At 38.5% G+C, this 20476-nt stretch overlaps 1 protein-coding gene and 1 pseudogene across 2 annotated transcripts; one reads left to right on the top strand and one right to left on the bottom strand.

Moving 5' to 3' along the window:
* The first annotated feature begins 1073 nt into the window (after positions 1-1073).
* On the top strand, positions 1074-8736 carry LOC127522354 (GTPase IMAP family member 8-like). Of its 2 annotated transcripts, XM_051912205.1 has the most exons (7): positions 1074-1748; positions 1903-1995; positions 2189-2869; positions 6802-7614; positions 7702-7761; positions 8051-8143; positions 8333-8736. In XM_051912205.1, the coding sequence occupies exons 2-7, from the start codon at positions 1965-1967 to the stop codon at positions 8494-8496; spliced, it is 1842 nt and encodes a 613-aa protein (XP_051768165.1). In that variant the 5' UTR covers positions 1074-1748; positions 1903-1964; the 3' UTR covers positions 8497-8736. The 2 variants fall into 2 exon arrangements, with proteins under 2 accessions (XP_051768165.1, XP_051768164.1); XM_051912204.1 differs by having other exon boundaries at positions 6802-7761.
* A 2016-nt stretch (positions 8737-10752) lies between these two features.
* On the bottom strand, positions 10753-16673 carry LOC127523046 (NTPase KAP family P-loop domain-containing protein 1-like; annotated as a pseudogene).
* Between the last annotated feature and the right edge of the window lie 3803 nt (positions 16674-20476).

Genomic DNA, 20476 nt, shown 5'->3' with positions numbered 1-20476 from the left:
TATGGATGTTGTAGTTCTTTGCTGGAGTTTTTCATGGAAGTACCGTGTCTATTAATGGTTGAAGCTACAGTAACATCTTCAGCTAGTCAGATTGAGATCCTTTCCATCTAAACTGTTTATATACCTCAAGCCTAGTAGCGAACGTTTTATGAGCAGAAGGATAATCATATTCATCCGCGCAGAGCCGAAGCACAACCAAAACAATGTTCTTCCGCAAAATGCTAGAGCCAAAAGTTACATTACCTTTACAAAATGTATTGAATTACATTGTCAGTAATCAGTCGAGTGCACAAAAAAGGTCACAGCTGATAGATTACATTAAAGGGTTAGTTCACCCAAAAATGAAAATAATGTCATTTATTACTCACCCTCGTATCGTTTTACACCCGTAAGACCTTCGTTAACCTTCAGAACACAAATTAAGATATTTTTGTTGAAATCCGATGGCTCAGTGAGGCCTACATAGGGAGCAATGACATTTCCTCTCTCAAGATCCATAAATGTACTAAGAACATATTTAAATCAGTTCATGTGAGTGCAGTGGTTCAATATTAATATTATAAAGCCACTAGAATATTTTTGGTGCGCCAAAAAAACAAAATAACGACTTATTTAGTGATGGCCGATTTCAAAACACTGCTTCATGAAGCTTCGGAGCGTTATGAATCAGCGTGTCGAATCATGATTCGGATTGCGTGTCAAACTGCTGAAATCACGTGACTTTGGCGCTCTGAACCGCTGATTCGACACGCTGGTTCATAACGCTCCGAAGCTTCCTGAAGCAGTGTTTTGAAATCGGCCATCACTATATAAGTCGTTATTTTTTTTATTTTATTTTTTTGGCGCACCAAAAATATCCTCGTCGCTTTATAATATTAATATTGAACCACTGTACTCACATGAACTGATTTAAATATGTTTTTAGTACATTAATGGATCTTGAGAGAGGAAATGTCATTGCTCCCTATGGAGGCCTCACGGAGCCATCGGATTTCAACAAAAATATCTCAATTTGCGTTCCGAAGATTAATGGTCTTACGGGTGTGGAACGGCATGAGGGTGAGTAATAAATGACATTATTTTCATTTTTGGGTGAACTAACCCTTTAAGATGACAGACTATAATAAACATAAGTTCACTTTGAAAGAATGATGACTCTCAAAATCTTTCACACTTAGAGGTTACATAATAAAAGTCACTAGAACTTTAGCCTTTAGCATGTCATAAAAAAATCCAATAGGCAACAGTTTGTTTTCAATCTTTTAGATGCCACAGGCCCCCAAATAAAAATAAACACCCAATTTATACACTGAAAAATAAATTTTGTAAATCTAAAATTAGTTTCTATTAAGTTGTTTTCTACTCACTATAGTAATGTACATTTAAACACTTTTATTTAATTTTAATATTTTTATATTTATTTTAATCTAATAGATTAATAAATATTTTTTATTTTACACACAATCATAGTATAATCACATTTTTACTTATTTATTTTATAAACTCCTGGTCTAAATAAAAGGTTTCCTCTTTTAATTAATGTGGCCAGAAGAGGACGCTGTCACACCTCAAGTGCTAAACTATTTGAGCCTAACCATTATTTATGCTGCCATTTTTTCCACCCTAACCACAACTTTTCACTGTTTCTGGAAACATGATCCATCTGCAAGCTTATAAGATCATCCACACTGACCTCAAAGAGCAGAAACCAATGCTTTAGGAGATTTGATAATCACACAGAGTTACAGGTAAGATGTTATACAGTCTGTTTACATACATATACAAATCAGACAAATATTTTTTAATTACTTCAGTTTTAATTTCTTAAAATTTTTAACTTATTTTAGGTCCTTTGTGCTCTTTATTTAGTGTCTTATTCTTTTTTTCAAATTTCTTTAATAGATTTTCTTCATTTTCATCTTGTTCTACCCGTTTTTTATATTCTTTCATACATCTCTAAAAAAATGTCCAAACATCAAGGCAACAAACAAATGGGTGAGTATATTTGCACATCATCAAAGGTAAATAAAATACATTTTGTCATTGAGATGACGGGGGAAAAAGTGCCCCAATCAACCTGAATTATTGATTTATGGTCAGTTTACATCTCTTGTATTATATTGTGAAATGTGCATTAAATGAATGTGCTTTGATATTATTTGCTTTTCTTCCTGTTTTGTCTCTCAAGAGTTGAGAGCGGTGCTGCTTGGAAGGCGTCATTCTGGGAAGACGTCAGTGATCAACACTATACTGGAAACCTGTGAAACAGAAGCTAAAGGATCCGCAGATAATGTGAAGAGAGAGGGATTTATTGATGGCAGGAGAGTCAGTCTGGTTGACACTCCCGGCTGGTGGAAAACTTTCAGTCTGAATGATTTATCAAACATCTCCAAACAGCAGCTGGTTCGCAGGATGTCTCTGACTTCACCCGGACCTCACGCTGTCATGATTGTGATTCGGGCTGATTGCACATTTACCGACTCTGATAGGAAGTTTTTGGAGGACTATGTGGAGCTGTTGGGTCCGAATGTCTGGACTCACACCCTCGTAATCTTCACAAGAGGAGATTTAATTAAACAAGAACACGTAAAGCAACATATTTATGAATCGTGGTCAGCGCTCAAGCGACTTGTTGAAAAATGTGAAAATAGATATCACGTTTTTAATAATTCAAACCATCATGACCGAACCCAAGTCACAGAGCTTCTCAAGAAAATTGAAGAAATTGTTGGGAAGAATAACGGCAAGCACTTTGACATTGACCTGGAAAAAGTAAAGGAGGTCAATGAAGAGTGGGAGGAAATTCAGATGAGAGCGAGTTCTAGAAAATCCAGAGTACAGAAGCTTCGGTCAATAGTTCAAGAAAAAGGTACATTGCAAACTTATTTTGCCTTTTTAAATTGAAAGTATAGACTGAATCATTTGCTTGATTTAAGTAATTAATAACTGAATTTGACAAGAAACAAAAATATGTTCTAAAAACGTTTTACATTTATGTTATGAAACTTATTTCTGAATGTTCCCTGAATGTTTAAAACATTTTAAAGGGTCTATATTTAGAATTCAGAAACCTGTTAGCTACACCGGTGGCCATTAAGTGAACTGCAGCCATCAAAAGAGACTGAATGTGATTCACTGCCCACAGCAAATTTCTTTTTATGTTGTATGCAGTTGTTTTGATAGAGGGAAACACAATACATTTCTAGTTTGAACATTATTTATTCTTCAGACATTCCCTTTAAATTCAATAAGTTTCAGCTCTGCAAAGTGAACCACGTTTGGTTTTCGTTCACTGAAAATGGATAAAATTCAACAAATTGAACATGGAGCTGCATTAAGATCCCCATACCTATGGTATTAAACCTTATAGAGCCTTGAAAATGAAGAATTGTTCTACGCAATTGAGCTGATAGAAAAACATGAGATACATTTCTAGTTTTAACATTATTTATTGTTCAGATATTCCTCTTTAAAAGAAAAAAGTATCAGCTGTATGCAAAGTGACCCATATTTGGTTTTTGACCACTGAAAATGTGCACAATTTACCAATTTACTCATTGAGCCGCATTAAGATTTCCATATCTCTGGGATTGAACCATTGAGGGCCTTTAAAATGAAGATACCAACAGAATTTTTTGTTAAAAACCAAAATATAAAAGGATATTAAGATATCTTTAATACTTCTTGAGTTACAGGCATGCAAACTTGGGATTTTTCCCATTTTTGAACTGTCACCATTGGCATATAATGAAACAAAGATTGTTAAAGTCAACAGATTTTACTAATAGACCTACCAATCTAGGTTGATTTGACATGGAATGACCTAATAAAAGAGCTATTAATACATGAAAATTCTGACATAAACCCCCTTCAAATGTTAAATGTTATTTATTTCTTGGTTATACGAACATCAAGGGAACATTCTAGGGATCAGTTTGCAGACATCATGGGAATGTTACTTTTGAATGTTTTTGAAATGTTCTGAAACAAGTAGTAACATTTAAAAATGTTAGATGAATGTCCAACTGAAACGTTTCAGAAAACATCTCAGGTTACGCATGTTACCATGGTTCCCTGAGAAGGGGAACGAGACACTGCGTCCGAAGACACTGGGGAATGCCTTGGCATGACGATGTCTGAAGTATGTGTAAAAATGCGACAATGACATTGGCCTGCAACAGCCCGTGACATCACTCAAGTGCGAGCGTAAGTACAAAAGGGCACCTAGAGTACACGTCATCAGCATTTTTGTCTGAAGGGGATGTGACCAGGTATACCTGAAGCATGGCAGCAAGACACAGTGTCTCGTTCCTCTTCTCAGGGAACCATGGATACATGTGTAACCTGAGACGTTCCCTTTCGAATGGGAACTTGCACTGTGTCCAAAGACTCTTTGGAGAATGATTACCCAGTCCTCCATGCTGAGGGAATAACTGCCTAAATGGCTATGAGAAGCACATGAAGGATCAACAGACTTAGACTAGCGTTACCAGACCTAGGCAGAGCTCAGGTCTGGTAACGCTAGTCTCATTGACAGGAATTATCTTTAATCGAATACAGGCAAAGAGAAATGTGAGTTCCCTCAACTTGTCACTATACTAGAGGGATCTGGTTCAACCCCTGAGGACCCCATGGGAGCTGAAAAGACATGCTCAACCCTGCCCGACTCGAAGTCAGCATCTCTGAGGCAAATTAAAATAGGGCCCATCATACTCAAATCCAAAGACAGTTTATCAAGGGCTGAACACTTGATGTCACTGTCCAACTTGAGCCCAGGTGAGCAGTGACCACAGAAGAGCTACTCTTTAGAGCGAGAGGAGGCCAACCATGCTCAACTTCAAAGACAGTTTACTGAGGCGGCTTACAGAGGGCCGAACACTCAATGTTCCTGTCTAACTGGAGCTCAAGTGAGCAGAGGCCTCAGCAGAACTACTCTCCATAATGAGAGGAGGCCAGAGAAAGTTTACCAATGTGGCCTCACAGAGGGCCGAACACCTGATGTCACTGTCTAACTAGAGCTCAGATGAGCGGAGACCTCAGAAGAACAACTTTCCATAGCGAGAGGAGGCCAACCCTACTCAAACTGAAAGCCAGCTTACCAAGGTGGCCTCAAGAGGGCCGGACACTTGATGTCACTGACTAGCAGAGCCAAAGTGAGCGGAGGCCTCGGTAGAATGAGTCTCAATAGTGAGAGGAGGAACACCTGATGTCACTGTTTTACTGGTCGACCAATCGTGGCTGCTGTCTGTTTGGTGGCCCGGAGAGCGAGATCTGTGGTGCGGCGCAGCTCAGTCACCGCTTCCGGGGACAGACCCTGGCCATCATCCAGGTCCTTAAGCAGGTCGGTCTGCAGCACTGCCATTGTGGGCAGAGCCCCACTGGCCTGACCCGCAGCTGCATACACCCTGCCATTCAGCTTTGATGTAATCTTTAATGGCTTAGACTGCAGGGACAGTGTGTTCAACAACATTGATGTATCCCCCATTGAGAGATAGTTCACAAACATATCCTCAATGGGAGTCATCGATGCATATCCGTGCTAGCGCAGTCCCTCCACACTCAAGTAATTAGTGTGGTGAAAGAGATGAACGCGAGCCGAATATGGTTTCTTCCAAGACCTCTCCACCTTGGCATGGAGGTCTGGCAGAAACGTGAGACTCGCTGGAACTGGGCGGTTATGGACACCCAAGAAACGCTCGTCTAGTCTACCGTGAGCAATCTGTGGCTTTTCGCGCTTCCAAGGAAGATCTAATCTCTGTGTCACATGGGCCATAACATCCAGCATTTCATTGTATGTGGGGCAGGCAGGCTGAGAGGGCTCCATTAAAATGTCTTCACCCACAACAGCCACATCCTGCTCTTCTTGGCTCGAAGGCAAAAGAGCCCTATCCGCTGGATTAGATGATTCAAGTGAAAGAACATCCTCATCCAGCGGAGCGCTCACGCTGCCAACAGAGGACTGAGAACCTTGCTCGAAATCCTCCGCAGCTCAATCTGTGAGCCCCAAGATCTCAGTCTCCGCTGTGCCTCAGCTGCTGCAGGTCCTGAACCACCGGGCACAGACGCCTTCCTAATTCCCTTGAGAAAAGGGACAGGCGCAAATGGAGCTTTTGCATTGAAAAGCTCTCGCAATCTGCGCATTCTGCTCCCTCCAGAATAGAATGCGCATGATTCTCTCCGAGACAGAAGATTCACATCTCGTGTGTATCATCCGATGTTAGAAAACACGGACACAAGGGAAACACACTACCTGAAGTGTACTCTAGGTGCCCTTTGTACTCACGGTCGCACTAGAGTGACGTCACGGGTTGTTGCAGGCCAATGTCATTGTCACGTTTTTACACGTACTTCAGACATCGTCATGCGGAGGCATTCCCCAAGTATCTTTGGACTCATGAATGATGTATAAATACATTGTTAAAGACCAGACAACTTTGAACAAACCTTCTATTAATGTTACTGGAAGAATGTTTGTTCATAACTTTGAGAGAACCTTGCCAGAACATTAGCCAAAGTTCTGAGAACGTTCCCCTGTTAGTTTGCTGTATTGCATTTTCGACATATTAAATGTACTAAAGAATGAATGTATTGATATTTTAAAATACAAATTTGCAAATAGGTAAATTTGATGACTTGTTTTTGTATTTTTCTTAATTTTTTTATTTTTTTTCTGAAATCCAATCCATTTAAATCCTTTAATTTGTACCATTACAATCCCCCACCCCCCCACCCCACCCCCCACATGGTTACAGCCTTGAGGGTCATAGATGCAGATCTTTTAGTTTTGTCTTTTCATTTCAGCATATGTACGTCGTCTTGAGGAGATCAGAGTTGTTTTGCTGGGATGGATCCTATCTGGAAAGAGCTCAGCTGGAAACACCATCTTGAACACGGATGAATTTGACATAGGAGGAAGAACCGGAAAAGGAAAAAGAGGTTTCGGAGACGTAGATGGAAGGAAGATGACCGTTTTGGACACTCCAGGCTGGTGGAAGTATTTTGCATCAGAGCTCAACCCAGACTTTATTAGATCTGCGATCTTAGAAAATGTTTCAGAGTGTAAGAAATTCCCTCACGCCATGCTGCTCGTGATTCCAGCAGATACATCATTTCAAGAAGAACAAAAGAGAATCATTGAGAAAAATGTGTCTATATTAGGAGAAGACGTCTGGAGACACACCATAGTTCTGTTCACATGGGGCGACAGATTTAAAGACATATCAATCGAGCATCACATTGAGAGTGAAGGTGACGCCCTCCAGTGGCTGATTGAGAAATGCAGGAACAGATATCACGTCTTTGACAACTCAGACAAGGAGAACAGAGATCAAGTCACAGAGCTGCTCCAGAAGATCGATGAGATGGCGGCAGAAAACAGTCTGTTTCGTTTCAAAACACAGAAGAACAGTGATCCAGAGAAAAGCCTTCAGAGAACTGACAAACATGAGGATCTGATGACAGAGTTCAAACTGAAGGATGTCTGCCATTTTCTAAATGAGGGCTTTAAGAGAAAAACTGAAGAGATAAGAGAGAAGATAGAAAACTTATGCATGGATATCATGGAAGAACGTCTTAACCTTGATGAATGTGACAGCATGAGTTCTCCTCTTGACTGTATGGTTTTACTCAATTTTGTGTTCTCAGATATAATTTCTGAAGATGTTTCTCTTATTTATGTTCAACATTTTGTTTCATTTGTAGTTCAGGATGAACTTTCTAATTCCCTAAAAGAAGTGACCATTCCACCTCAACAGGAAAACTGTAAGTTGACATTTATTTTAAAAGAATTGCACTGAAAATGTCAGTTCCTGTGAATGGGTGCAAACATGCTAAAAACCATTAAACAGAGTTGAGAGTTACACACCCTTATTGTTGGCTAAAAACAATCAAATAGGACAAAATATTTTTTAGTAAATATAGGCATATGTGCAGTAAAAGATCAGTGGTTGTACAGTATAGAGTCTGAAGAATGATTCACTGAGTTCAGATTATCTTTGGGCCTGTTGAAAACTAAACATTAACAGTTTGTGGTGTGAACATTTTCCTTCAGTTCCTGAGCCGATTAAAACACTTCTGGAGAGAGAGTTCAGCAGATGGGAAAGCTTTGTCCAGGAAAGTTTGCTGGACATTAAATCATCATTTGGTGAGTCATTCAACTAGAATGGATCAACACAGAATTGATCATGTGTTTGTGTTCCACAAAGAAAAACCAATTACTTGACACATTAAAGCAAATTAGTCAAACCAACATAATAGAAAACACATCTAAATGTAGATGCTTCATAATTAAATGTAATTTGTTCTGTACTCACATTTACATTGTCATTTTCAGAGCTCTCTCAGGCCGAAAAGCTTCAAATGACAAAAAATTCTGTGGAGAAATGGCTACAGAACTGCCGCCATTATGTTGAACATACTGTTGATAAAATACAAGCTCCCAGAATCAGGGACCTGGACACTGAAGATACATTGATCTACAGTGAAGATACTCAATGATGTGGTCTGTTTGTGTGTGTGTGTGTGTGTGTGTGTGTGTGTGTGTGTGTGTGTGTGTGTGTGTGTGTGTGTGTGTGTGTGTACATACATATTTACTGTGTTTAAACCTTTAGTAAACCAGCACTTTATAAAAAACCTGCTATTTATTCAGATTTTCTGCATTTTCTAATTTTATTCTACTCTTCATCTGTTGTGAATTTTATCAAGAATGTACCTCTAAAATAAAATCTAGCTATAGCATAAAACATCAAACTGCTGTTTGAGTTGTAAATCCATTATTTTCAGCAAAAAATTTTTGTTGTGTAGGGTTTTATTCTTCTAAATTAAAGAAAAAGACTGAAATTAAGTCTAGTCTGTGTACAGTAAACAAGGATGTGGTTTTGACACCTGGTTTTAGACTTTTATCTGAGATGGTTTACAAGAGGGGCAAAGGCCTTAGAAACATAGGAATAAAAGTAGACACAAAAAACAAACATACAGCAATGCTGTTTTTTTATTTATTAATGCGTCAGTCTTAATATGAATCTGATTCTGTAAGCTTCTTTCTTTTTTGTGTGTTCTTGAGTAGTAATTCACTTTATAAGACACTTTTACATACGTTAAGGGCATAATAGTGATGGAAACTTAAACTCTTAAACTGAAACTATTCAGAGTTCAGATTCTCTCTGCAGGTTTCTGAACATTATTGTATCCACAAACTGAGGCCAGCATTTTTTTAAATGGGCCGTGAAGAGCAAGCAAATCTTTAAAGTACAAGGAGGAAGGTCAAAATGAAGCAATAGACAGCTTGTCAAAGGTAGCGGAAACTCAATCAGTATATAAAGAGAAACAAGAAAAACGTGCTTAAATCAGTCTGAAGTGCTCAGTTAACTAATGCATTTAAAAGAAAACTAATAGTATGTGATTTCAGATGGAATTCAAAAGCTGGAAATAAAGCTGACATCGGACAGGATGTCATTTTACAGCCTCTTAAGAGACGTTTAGTTTGAAGAGAAGTGAATGAATCAACATCAGTCACTTTTGTTCACACTTCCAGTCTGATCATTTGAGAAACAAGCTGGTTTTCTGTGTGTCCACCAGGGAAGCATGTCATTTTACTAGTCATTCATCTATTTATTTTAATCTTTGCCTTTTGCTTTTTCTCTTTTTGAGAAACACCAGTGTCTCTTTGGTCATAGAATCTGGAAACACTTTCTGCTCGTTACTCGAGCAAATTTACCTTAGAGGACTGAACTGAAGCGGTTTTGAGGAGTACATGTGACGCCCTCCAGTGGCTATCTGAGAAATGTAGGAACATAATCAAGCTCAAGTCACAAAGTCTAATGTTCTCAACAAAAAGCATTTTTCACAAGCTTTTTTGATACAAATGCACATTATGTGTTTAACGGCCCCTGCAGAACAGGACAACAGCCTGAATAGGAAAATGCTGCATGAACCTTGTAAAATGAACTCTGAGATATTTGTCAAAATATGCCATGCTGTTCTATTTTAGGCTCCTTATGAGCCTTATGTCTCATTTTAATATTTTTTATTAAAAAAAATTAAATATGTAATGCAGAGAAAATTATTTGCAGTGACATTGGCTCAACCAATAGCATGAGCTTGAGGCGGGACTATCTGTTTGTTTGATCAATGGCAGACCGGTGGAGTGTTCAGGAAACCAGTTTAAAAACAATTATTAGTTTTGCAATTCTGTTCAGAAACCTTATAATTTACCAAACACAAACTTTGGAGCTATAAGGTTATATTTCCTTTTTCTTCATCATCATATTGCTGGTCAGACAGTATTAACCTGATGAATGGTGTTATTATTGGGTCTCAGGTATGGATGTGTGGGAATAAGTGCAGACTAGCTGAACTTTTTTTCATGTTTTTGGAGAAAATGGTTGTACAGTCTTGTAAAGATTGTAAAATACTGTTCCCCTTGTTTTTTAATTTTTATTCATACAGAAATTACATTCAGGAATAGTTTCATTTAGAGTCATTGCAAAATCTTAATAGTTAAGCAAAATAAAACTTCTTATTCCCATTAAAAATCATGCATACAAATTTGATCTGTTTAAATGCAGAAAGAGTTTTCTGCATAACAAAGCTCTATTTTTAAGTATCATCATTTGTTGAGTAGTCAGATTCACTGGTGTACATTTACAGTCTTATTTTTGCCTCACAGTAAGGAGGCAAAACAACCTTAGTCCACTGAATGCATTCAAAGGAGGAAAAATCCAGAGATGCAAACCTCAAGGTCAGCTGTACTGCTTACTGGAAATGGCCAGATGGGCATATGATCACTTCAGGGTTTGTGGCGTCTTGTTGAGTTTTTGCTAGAGATGGCCGACTAGGAGGCATGACCCCTAGGAAATGAATTTTAAAAGTCGTCCATTCTCCCAGAGTCATTTGCAGGACTTCCCTGAGGTCTTTGGGGTCACCGAAGAGTATTGTTCTGCCATCTATTAAAATTTACCTTACTGTTTTAAGGAATTTCTCTGGGAAGCTTAGTTTTTTCAGCTAAAAGGAAACAAAGCACATATTTATATAAAAGATCATTTCAATCTGGAAGTCAATCTCTAGATTTACAGGTGCTGGTCATATAATTAGAATATCATCAAAAAGTTGATTTATTTAACTAATTCCATTCAAAAAGTGAAACTTGTATATTATATTCATTCATTACACACAGACTGATGTATTTCAAATGTTTATTTCTTTTAATTTTGATGATTATAACTGACAACTAAGGAAAATCCCAAATTCAGTATCTCAGAAAATTAGAATATTGTGAAAAGGTTCAATATTGAAGACACCTGGTGCCACACTCTAATCAGCTAATTAACTCAAAACACCTGCAAAGGCCTTTAAATGGTCTCTCAGTCTAGTTCTGTAGGCTACACAATCATGGGGAAGACTGCTGACTTGACAGTTGTCCAAAAGACAACCATTGACACCTTGCACAAGGAGGGCAAGACACAAAAGGTCATTGCAAAAGAGGCTGGCTGTTCACAGAGCTCTGTGTCCAAGCACATTAATAGAGAGGCGAAGGGAAGGAAAAGATGTGGTAGAAAAAAGTGTACAAGCAATAGGGATAACCGCACCCTGGAGAGGATTGTGAAACAAAACCCATTAAAAAATGTGGGAGAGTTTCACAAAGAGTGGACTGCAGCTGGAGTCAGTGCTTCAAGAACCACTACGCACAGACGTATGCAAGACATGGGTTTCAGCTGTCGCATTTCTTGTGTCAAGCCACTCTTGAACAACAGACAGCGTCAGAAGCGTCTCGCCTGGGCTAAAGACAAAAAGGACTGGACTGCTGCTGAGTGGTCCAAAGTTATGTTCTCTGATGAAAGTAAATTTTGCATTTCCTTTGGAAATCAGGGTCCCAGAGTCTGGAGGAAGAGAGGAGAGGCACACAATCCACGTTGCTTGAGGTCCAGTGTAAAGTTTCCACAGTCAGTGATGGTTTGGGGTGCCATGTCATCTGCTGGTGTTGGTCCACTGTGTTTTCTGAGGTCCAAGGTCAACGCAGCCGTATACCAGGAAGTTTTAGAGCACTTCATGCTTCCTGCTGCTGACCAACTTTATGGAGATGCAGATTTCATTTTTCAACAGGACTTGGCACCTGCACACAGTGCCAAAGCTACCAGTACCTGGTTTAAGGACCATGGTATCCCTGTTCTTAATTGGCCAGCAAACTCACCTGACCTTAACCCCATAGAAAATCTATGGGGTATTGTGAAGAGGAAGATGCGATATGCCAGACCCAACAATGCAGAAGAGCTGAAGGCCACTATCAGAGCAACCTGGGCTCTTATAACACCTGAGCAGTGCCACAGACTGATCGACTCCATGCCACGCCGCATTGCTGCAGTAATTCAGGCAAAAGGAGCCCCAACTAAGTATTGAGTGCTGTACATGCTCATACTTTTCATGTTCATACTTTTCGGTTGGCCAAGATTTCTAAAAATCCTTTCTTTGTATTGGTCATTAGTAATATTCTAATTTTCTGAGATACTGAATTTGGGATTTTCCTTAGTTGTCAGTTATAATCATCAAAATTAAAAGAAATAAACATTTGAAATATATCAGTCTGTGTGTAATGAATGAGTATAATATACAAGTTTCACTTTTTGAATGGAATTATTGAAATAAATCAACTTTTTGATGATATTCTAATTATATGACCAGCACCTGTAAATCCTATTGAACAAACATTTCAGCAGCTGAAGAGGAGACTAAAGGCAGAAACTCCCCAAAACAAGCAACCGTTGAAAATGGCTGCATTAAATGCCTGGAAAAGCATTTCAAAGTGTGAAACCAAGAGTCTGGTGATGTCTGTGGGTCACAGACTCGCTTCTGTGATTGCTTGCAAGGGATTTACAATTAAATATTAGCTTTTACACTTTTACATTTGCTTTAAGTTAAACCGTCCCAATACGTATGCTCACATTAGGAACCCTAAAAGTGCTTCTTAGTTGGTAAAACATTTTGTGTTGGAACCGTCAATAATAAAATGTGACATTCTGTACTTCTGCCTCATATTAATATTTTAATCATATTTATAGATGTCTTGACACCAAGGCTAACAGAGCAATTTTGTCTTTACTGTTTATTGTTCCAATACCTACAGAGGGCACTGTGTGTGTGTGTGTGTGTGTGTGTATATATATATATACACACACACACACTGTTCAACACATTCTATAAACAAAAATAGAATGTGTTGTTAGTTATAAGTACCTGGGTATTTTATTTGATAGTCAATTAACTTTTAAGCTACACATTGATAAACTACTTTATAAACTTAAGCTTAAATTGGGTTTTTATTTTAGAAATCTTTATTTTCTTTTAGTGCAAGGAAATATTTGGTATCTGCAACCTTTTTACCATTATTGGATTATGGAGATCTGATTTATTTGAATGCCCCAGTACATTACTTAAAAAAACCTGATACCGTTTATCATAGCACTTTACGTTTTATTACAGGTTATAGCTTTCAAGCACATCATTGCACTTTATATGATAAAGCTGAGTTGCCATCTTTGTATACTCGAACTTTTAATTGCTTTTGTTTTATTTATAAGTCTATTTGTGCTCTAGCTCCATCTTATTTGTCTCTCAGCTTTTCTATTGCAAATGTCTGCTACAATCTTTGTTCAAACGATTTGTTTTATCTTAAAGTTCCTCGAATTCGAACAGAGCTAGGAATAATTACTGCTTGGAACAATTTACAAAATATCTTTAAGCTGACTATACTTCCATCACTAAATGAGATTAAGTTACTTTTAACAGATTTAAAGTAAGAGTTAGAGTTTAACTGTTGTGATCCTTGATTGTGCTTTTCTGTTTTTGATGTGTATTTGTACGTTTATGTTATTGTTGCTGCCGCCTTGGCCAGGTCACTCTTGTAATAAAAGAGATTTTAATCTCAATGAGTTTTTTAACCTGGTTAAATAAAGAATGATATATATATATATATATATATATATATATATATAATATATACATATACTTTTACTGTTCAAAGTTAGGGGTATAATTTATAAAAAAAACATTTTTTCAAGCAAAAAATTCTTACCAACCCCAAACTTTTGAATATCCATAATATATATATAATGCTATGTCGAAACTGACTTTTTTCTTACAAACCTCTTGACAAATATCTTCAGTTTTCATGTTCATCACAGTTCGTGATGATAGGGACTGGAAAGCATTTCTCCCTGCTTTCTTCAGTCTGCGGCTCCCACGAACCCTGGCCAGCTCATTCTTCATAGAGTAATTTAAGTTCACTGTGCAAAACTTAAACATTTCCAACTCCTCTACAGTGAACTTGAAGTCTTTCCTAAGGAAATTCTCAAACAGCTCAGGGTCTCCATCGTTTTCCAGAAAGTTCTCCACCTCATATCCAATGATGCAGAGCTCCAGACTGTTGTAATTGAACACTTCCCATAGTGTCTTGGTATTATAAGCAGCACAGTATGATCCATCTATCTTGGCACTCTGTTGGTCATCTTCAACACGTTGAATAATCCAACTTAATCTGCAAGGCCAGCGGTCCACTAAAACCACCCAGGCTGCTATTTTCTCTGGAGGGGGAGGCTCCAATTTTCAGGTCTCTATAATCATAATAGTTACTCGAATTGAGTTAATCACTCGTCTCATTGACATGGTGTCACCAGATATATATGGCTGAACTTTGCTTTTATCTCTTGAGAAGATGCAAGAAAATGCAGACTCGATTAAACTGTCCACTTTGTTTAGATTAGGTTCTGCTGCAGCAAAGGTTTCAAAGTTTCCCTTTTTCGAAATCAAAAGGGTAACTAAATCTTTTTCAGTCGCACTGTAATATACAGAATATTCATCTTCAACAGAAAACAATGTCCCGGGACCTCCTAAAGCAGATGCTGCAGTTTTTTCAGGAGGAATGTCTTCAGGGTTCTCAGACTGACCACGTACAATGTTTCTAAAGACGCTGGACTTTGATGCATCAGATAATGGAGGTACGGTAAAGGGCAGTGTGATTGTACGATCTAGAAAGTCATATGCCGAGTCTCTTTTGCTAAGACAGTTTTCTGCCTGTTGGACCTGCCTAACCAGGACTTCAACAGCCAGCACAGAAATGAAGGGACTCTCTTCATCAGATAGGAGAATGTTGATGGCATCCAAAACACCTCCAATTTTCATCGGTGTGCAATGATCCAAGTTGGTGATCTCCAGCACCACCCTAATCCTCCTCCTTTCAAAGATCTCCATGAAGTAGATGAAGCAACACAGCAGTCTCATCTCCTTACGAACTTCATGCATTAGTCCCAGCTGCTGACTTACCTTCTTGTTGTCCAGCCCTTGTCTAATTTTAAGGTCTTTGTTGAAGATGAGGTTCTTCAACAACAATAATATGAAACGTAGAACTCCAACTGCAGGGACACCAAGTATAGCAATGGCAAAACCTTCCAGCACACCATACCCACTTGACATCACATTTGAAGTACCACCAAGAAGGGACAAAAGATAAGGAAATCCATATATGATCAGAGGAACCAGAACAAAGAGTGAAACAGTTATTCCTAACAGTATTGATGCCCAAATGGGGATGCAGCCCAACTTTTTGGACCTCCAGTTCTCTGGAATATCTTCAGTCTTCTTCTTCCCTGCATCTTTCTTTTCGTTGTGTTGGATGATCCGGAAAAGGCCCAGCTGGAGCTTACCAAAGCTGTTCTGAAGAGCCGTGCACAACTGCATTACAAGTGCAGCCCAGAGCAGGTCGCTGCCTGCAGAATGCCACGCGCTGAACCTCACAAACAGATATCGTATGTTCTTCATGTTCTGATTCTGCTTCGTCCACACAGGCCGATAGAAGAGGAGCCGCCGAATCAGAGAGAGCTGGTCACAAAAAGATGGTGTAATTGAGCGAGGCTTTGGTTCTCGGGTGTACTACTTTTTGCCTCTTGATTCGTATGCACTGCAATTGGGAGATAAAGGCAGACTCATCCCAATACACAAATGTTGCTGTGCATGAACAATGAAGCTATGCATTTCTTTCATTTAATTCCGCTATGGCATGCAATGTCAATTTAGTATACGATTACCAGAAATGAAAAGCATACCAGAGAATATAGCGAATGCATACCAATGTACATGCTAACAGTAGGGGTGGTTCTAGGGGTGGGGGAGGGGTACAGTGCCCCCGTGTCAACAAGCCCCCCTCCCCCCTTTGGCCCCCCTAAATTTGAAATCACACCAATTTCTTTAAACCGGGTGCAATGTGCAGTTTCTGCTGTGGCGATGAAATGAGTAGGCTAATGTTTTGTGCCACAATATCCTTTTAAAAAGAAGATGAAATTACTCAACGACCAATGCAGAGAAGCGAAACCACATCAAGAACCTGTGGAGTGTGAGTAGTGATCGTTCATGAATGCAGAAAAAATTATGCAGAATTTTTTTTTATCAATTTGTTTTGTGTTATAGTATGTGCCAAGTGTACAGATGCCTAGATATTAAATGTGTTATGTCATCACTGCCCATTATCACACTACAATACAAGATCACTTGTCAAATAAATAAATTAACTTGAAATCATTTTAGTTCACAGGTTTGCAGAGTGATACATGACCCAGTAAAAATGACTTCAATAATCCTGAAAATATTAAAGGGTTAAGGTTAAACTTCTGTAATTTACTCACCCTCATGTTGTTCCTGTATAAGTTTCTTTTTCTTTTCTAAACATAAAAGTACATGTTTGTAACTAAACTGTTTCGGTGCCCATTGACTTCTTGAAAAAAACAAAACCATGAGAAATTTCTTAAAATATCATCTTTATGTTCAGCAGAAGAAAATCATATTTGGAACATGAGGGTGAAGTAAATTACCTTCTTGTTGTCCCCCCCACTGGCTGACAGTAATGTATTAAATTTTAATGTACATAAAACATACCTCTTTAACAGTTTGTGTTGCACTTTTGAAATGAAGCCACCATACAAAGCTCTTTGACATCTCTTACTATGAAAAATATGATAATGAGGAATAGAATGTCTCACCTACTCCCAGCAGAATTAACAAGCAATCCTTCAGGCACTGTTTACAGCAAAATTACTAGCAGACTAAGGGTGTACTCACACTAGGCACGGTTGACTTAAACCAATGAGTATAGAACCCAAGAGGCGAAACTCTTATCCTTTTTTGGGCAACAGCCACTAGATGGCGCTCCGGTAGCGCGGCCGCCATTATGGGGTGAAAATGCCAACTGGCCCATACAATCCTTCACATCTTACGCACCCAAAATCGGCGAATTTCACTGCCAAATCAGAAGCGCAGTAGAACATTTTTCAAATGAAATCATCAGTAAATTGTATGGCTCCTACAGTAAATGTTGTATTGTCTTATATATGTTTTATTTTACCAGTTGTGGAATCCAACCATTCCACCATTTGTGGTAACGTAGTTAGCCTACTTAATTCCCACTTTTGGACACTTTTGCTTTAACATTAAACAACACTGCAAAATCAAGCTGTTATATTCTATTATATATTTATTGTCCAACATTCCCAATTTTTCTGATGGATGTCCTTAATTTAATTTTATATGTTGGTATTAATTAAGTGTTTACAGGGTGCGATTTGTGAAAAAAAACCGAGGTTTCACTGTCACAAACCACAGTGGAGCTATATACTATTTTTGGCAGCTGACTGTCACAGAAACATTTTTACAATAAATATTCTGATTTAACCCTGAGTTTTGAAGTAGACAGATTAGATAGCTTCGATATTTGCACCATTATTTACAATGACACTAATAATTCTTAATTTCTAATAGGAATGCAAAATCATGCAAAATCAATCAGTAGTTATTGTTTTTTGAATAGAATAACGAGATACAAACCTCTACATTCAATCACGTTTGCTCCCATTTATTTTTGATCACAGTGCATACACACAAACAGACTTTTAGTCAAAAAGTGCGCACATTTGGAGAAATACACGTTTACCTCAGACTTCGTTAGACAGAATAGAAGCAGGGCCATATGCAGTGTTTCATAATTAACGCGGTCACAAAATGTAGTTTGCTAGGAGGGTTGGGGGGGCATGCTCCTTCGAGAAAATGTATATTTCCCTGGTGTACACATGTGCATTTTAAGACGTTTTAAGGCCAACAAATTGGATAAATAGCTTTAAAACCATGTCAAAAAAAAAAGCCTACATACATGTATGCACAAAGAAAAATTTTAAATGTATGTTTGGTAATTTCATAACATTTACAACAGAAGAACGACGGTGCATGCTCGTAGTTTCATTTTCGCTTTAAGCTATAATAAAGTAAGTTGGAATGCGCGTCTGAAAGTGTCCCGTTTGTTGTGGTCGTAAAGAGACAGTTCTATATAAACGCAGCGTTTTACTTGGCTATGTTTTAAAAAATATTTTTATTTTTGGTATTTTATATGCTCTGTTGGTGGTTTGTGGAGTAGCATCACCCGGGGGGAATATTTTTATCCCCACCGGGGATAAAAATAATTCAGCAGAGGCAGGGATACATAAACCAGAAGGGGGGAAATATCCCCCATCCCACCCTACAAATCGCACCCTGATTGTTTATAATGTTAATACTTGAACTTCAAAGAATTTTAACCCAAACTGGTTTCTAGAGAGCAAAGGTTTTGTGAAAAAAAGTGGAAGGCTTAAACACAAAGTCTGTAAAATAAACTGTTAAAAGAATTTGATGATCACTAGTGATAGTATTTTATTCTGTGTTGTCATCATTCAGGTTGGATTGTAGCTTTAATGTACGTTTTTAATGTGTTTTTAATGCACTCGAGCCCAACCGAACCGCGCTCTGGCCCACCTCTTCCAAGCGGGCAAGGGCTGGCTAAACGAACTGCGCCCGGGCATGGAATGGAGCAATCACACTTGTCAAACGAACCGGGCTTTGGGGGTCAAACACGCTCGGGCACGGTTCAGAGCGCCTAGTGTGAGTACACCCTAATATCCATTCTCCATTTTCAGAGATATGTCATGTAGACAGAGGAAAAATGCTTTCGTTTTACCAGATGCAGTAGAGCAGAGAGAAAGTGGAAGAGCAAGTTTGCTGGTATGTAAACATTAAAAGTGTTTGGAAGTTAGCCAGGCTGACACCAACAGCAAATGTTTAAACATCAGCTTTAGGGGTCGAGGAGGTTGAGGTCGAATGACGGTGAAGGAGACAGAACTAGCAAGAGGGAGATTTGAAAAACAAACTGCAGAAAGAGAGATGAAACAATACAAAAAGCTGAAAAGAATATCACTGGAATGAAGGTTTATGACTGGGCAAGCTCTTAAGGACCAGCGTTAATATTAGAAAAGCCTTCCAGCGCTGGAGAGAGCTAAGCGGGAAGGCCTGAAAACAGACATGGAGGCTGCTTTGATTCCGCTTCACATTTGAGTAACACTGGGTTTGAGTGTCACTGATTGTTTGGCGACTAACAATGAACAGTGGCGGCTCACGGGTTTTAAAATAGAGGAGGCACACTAAATTCTAGAGGTCTGGGGATCCCCTGCTGATTATTATTATTATTATTAGCCTTTTATTAGCTTAACTGCTTTAAATTGGCTTTTTGTTTATTTAGACAGAAAATTTAAAGTAAATGACATATACAGTAAGATAATACAAATATAATTTCACTCACCTATCACTTGAAGCAAACATCCATCCCTCCTTATATGTTTGTGTTAAAAGAGCACGTTGGGTCATTTAGTGAAGCTGGCTGCTGTAGCCCATATTTGCAACTTATGCGTGGAGTCTTCCTTCATTTTTAAATGTTAGAATGTTTAAATGATAGCTTGGTAAATTTGTTGGCGATCAAATATTCAATATCGCTACTCTCCACAGTAAGATATACATTATCAGTGCAGCGGTAGCAGTCATAGACTGTAAAGAAAATATGGACGTAGTGTACCGTAGATTTCTAAAGAGCATTTTTGAAGCGAAAAAGCGGCTGTTGCCATTTTGGCAGGGCGTCATCGCGCGTCACTCCCAGATAACTGAAAATGGGCAAAGAAGCGGGACGTGGTTGGAACTGAGGTGCCTGTTTGCTGAAACCATGCCCGCCTAGCTCGATGTGATCATGTTAGCAGGCTAAAGAAGCTATCTATCTATCTTAGATACTATCTAAAATATTAATAAAGATAACAAGTTATATCATTTGAAAGTTCTAAAGGTTTACTGTCAATCTACAGTGTCTTTTTTTACGATATAGATGCTCCAGCAACAGTAATATCGTAATTTGTGTCGGGTGTGCAAATGACAACACGCAAAAATCAAAATGGGACTTCATACCTTCATAATGAAATAGCAATCGTGAGATGAATCCAATCCAGCACACTTGGGTAAAATGTCCATGAGCGTCCATTAAAAAACAAACAACAGCACTTTTTGTCCACAAAAGCATTAAATCCATGAAATATTGATATATCGTCCATTGTTTGCATCACATTTCTTCTGAATGATCTGCTCTTCACCATTG

This window comes from Ctenopharyngodon idella, chromosome 11 (assembly GCF_019924925.1).
Source record: "Ctenopharyngodon idella isolate HZGC_01 chromosome 11, HZGC01, whole genome shotgun sequence".
In the NCBI taxonomy this organism is placed as follows: domain Eukaryota; kingdom Metazoa; phylum Chordata; class Actinopteri; order Cypriniformes; family Xenocyprididae; genus Ctenopharyngodon; species Ctenopharyngodon idella.
The sequence above is the reverse complement of the archived record's forward strand: the minus strand, read 5'-3'. Positions and strand labels throughout refer to the sequence as shown.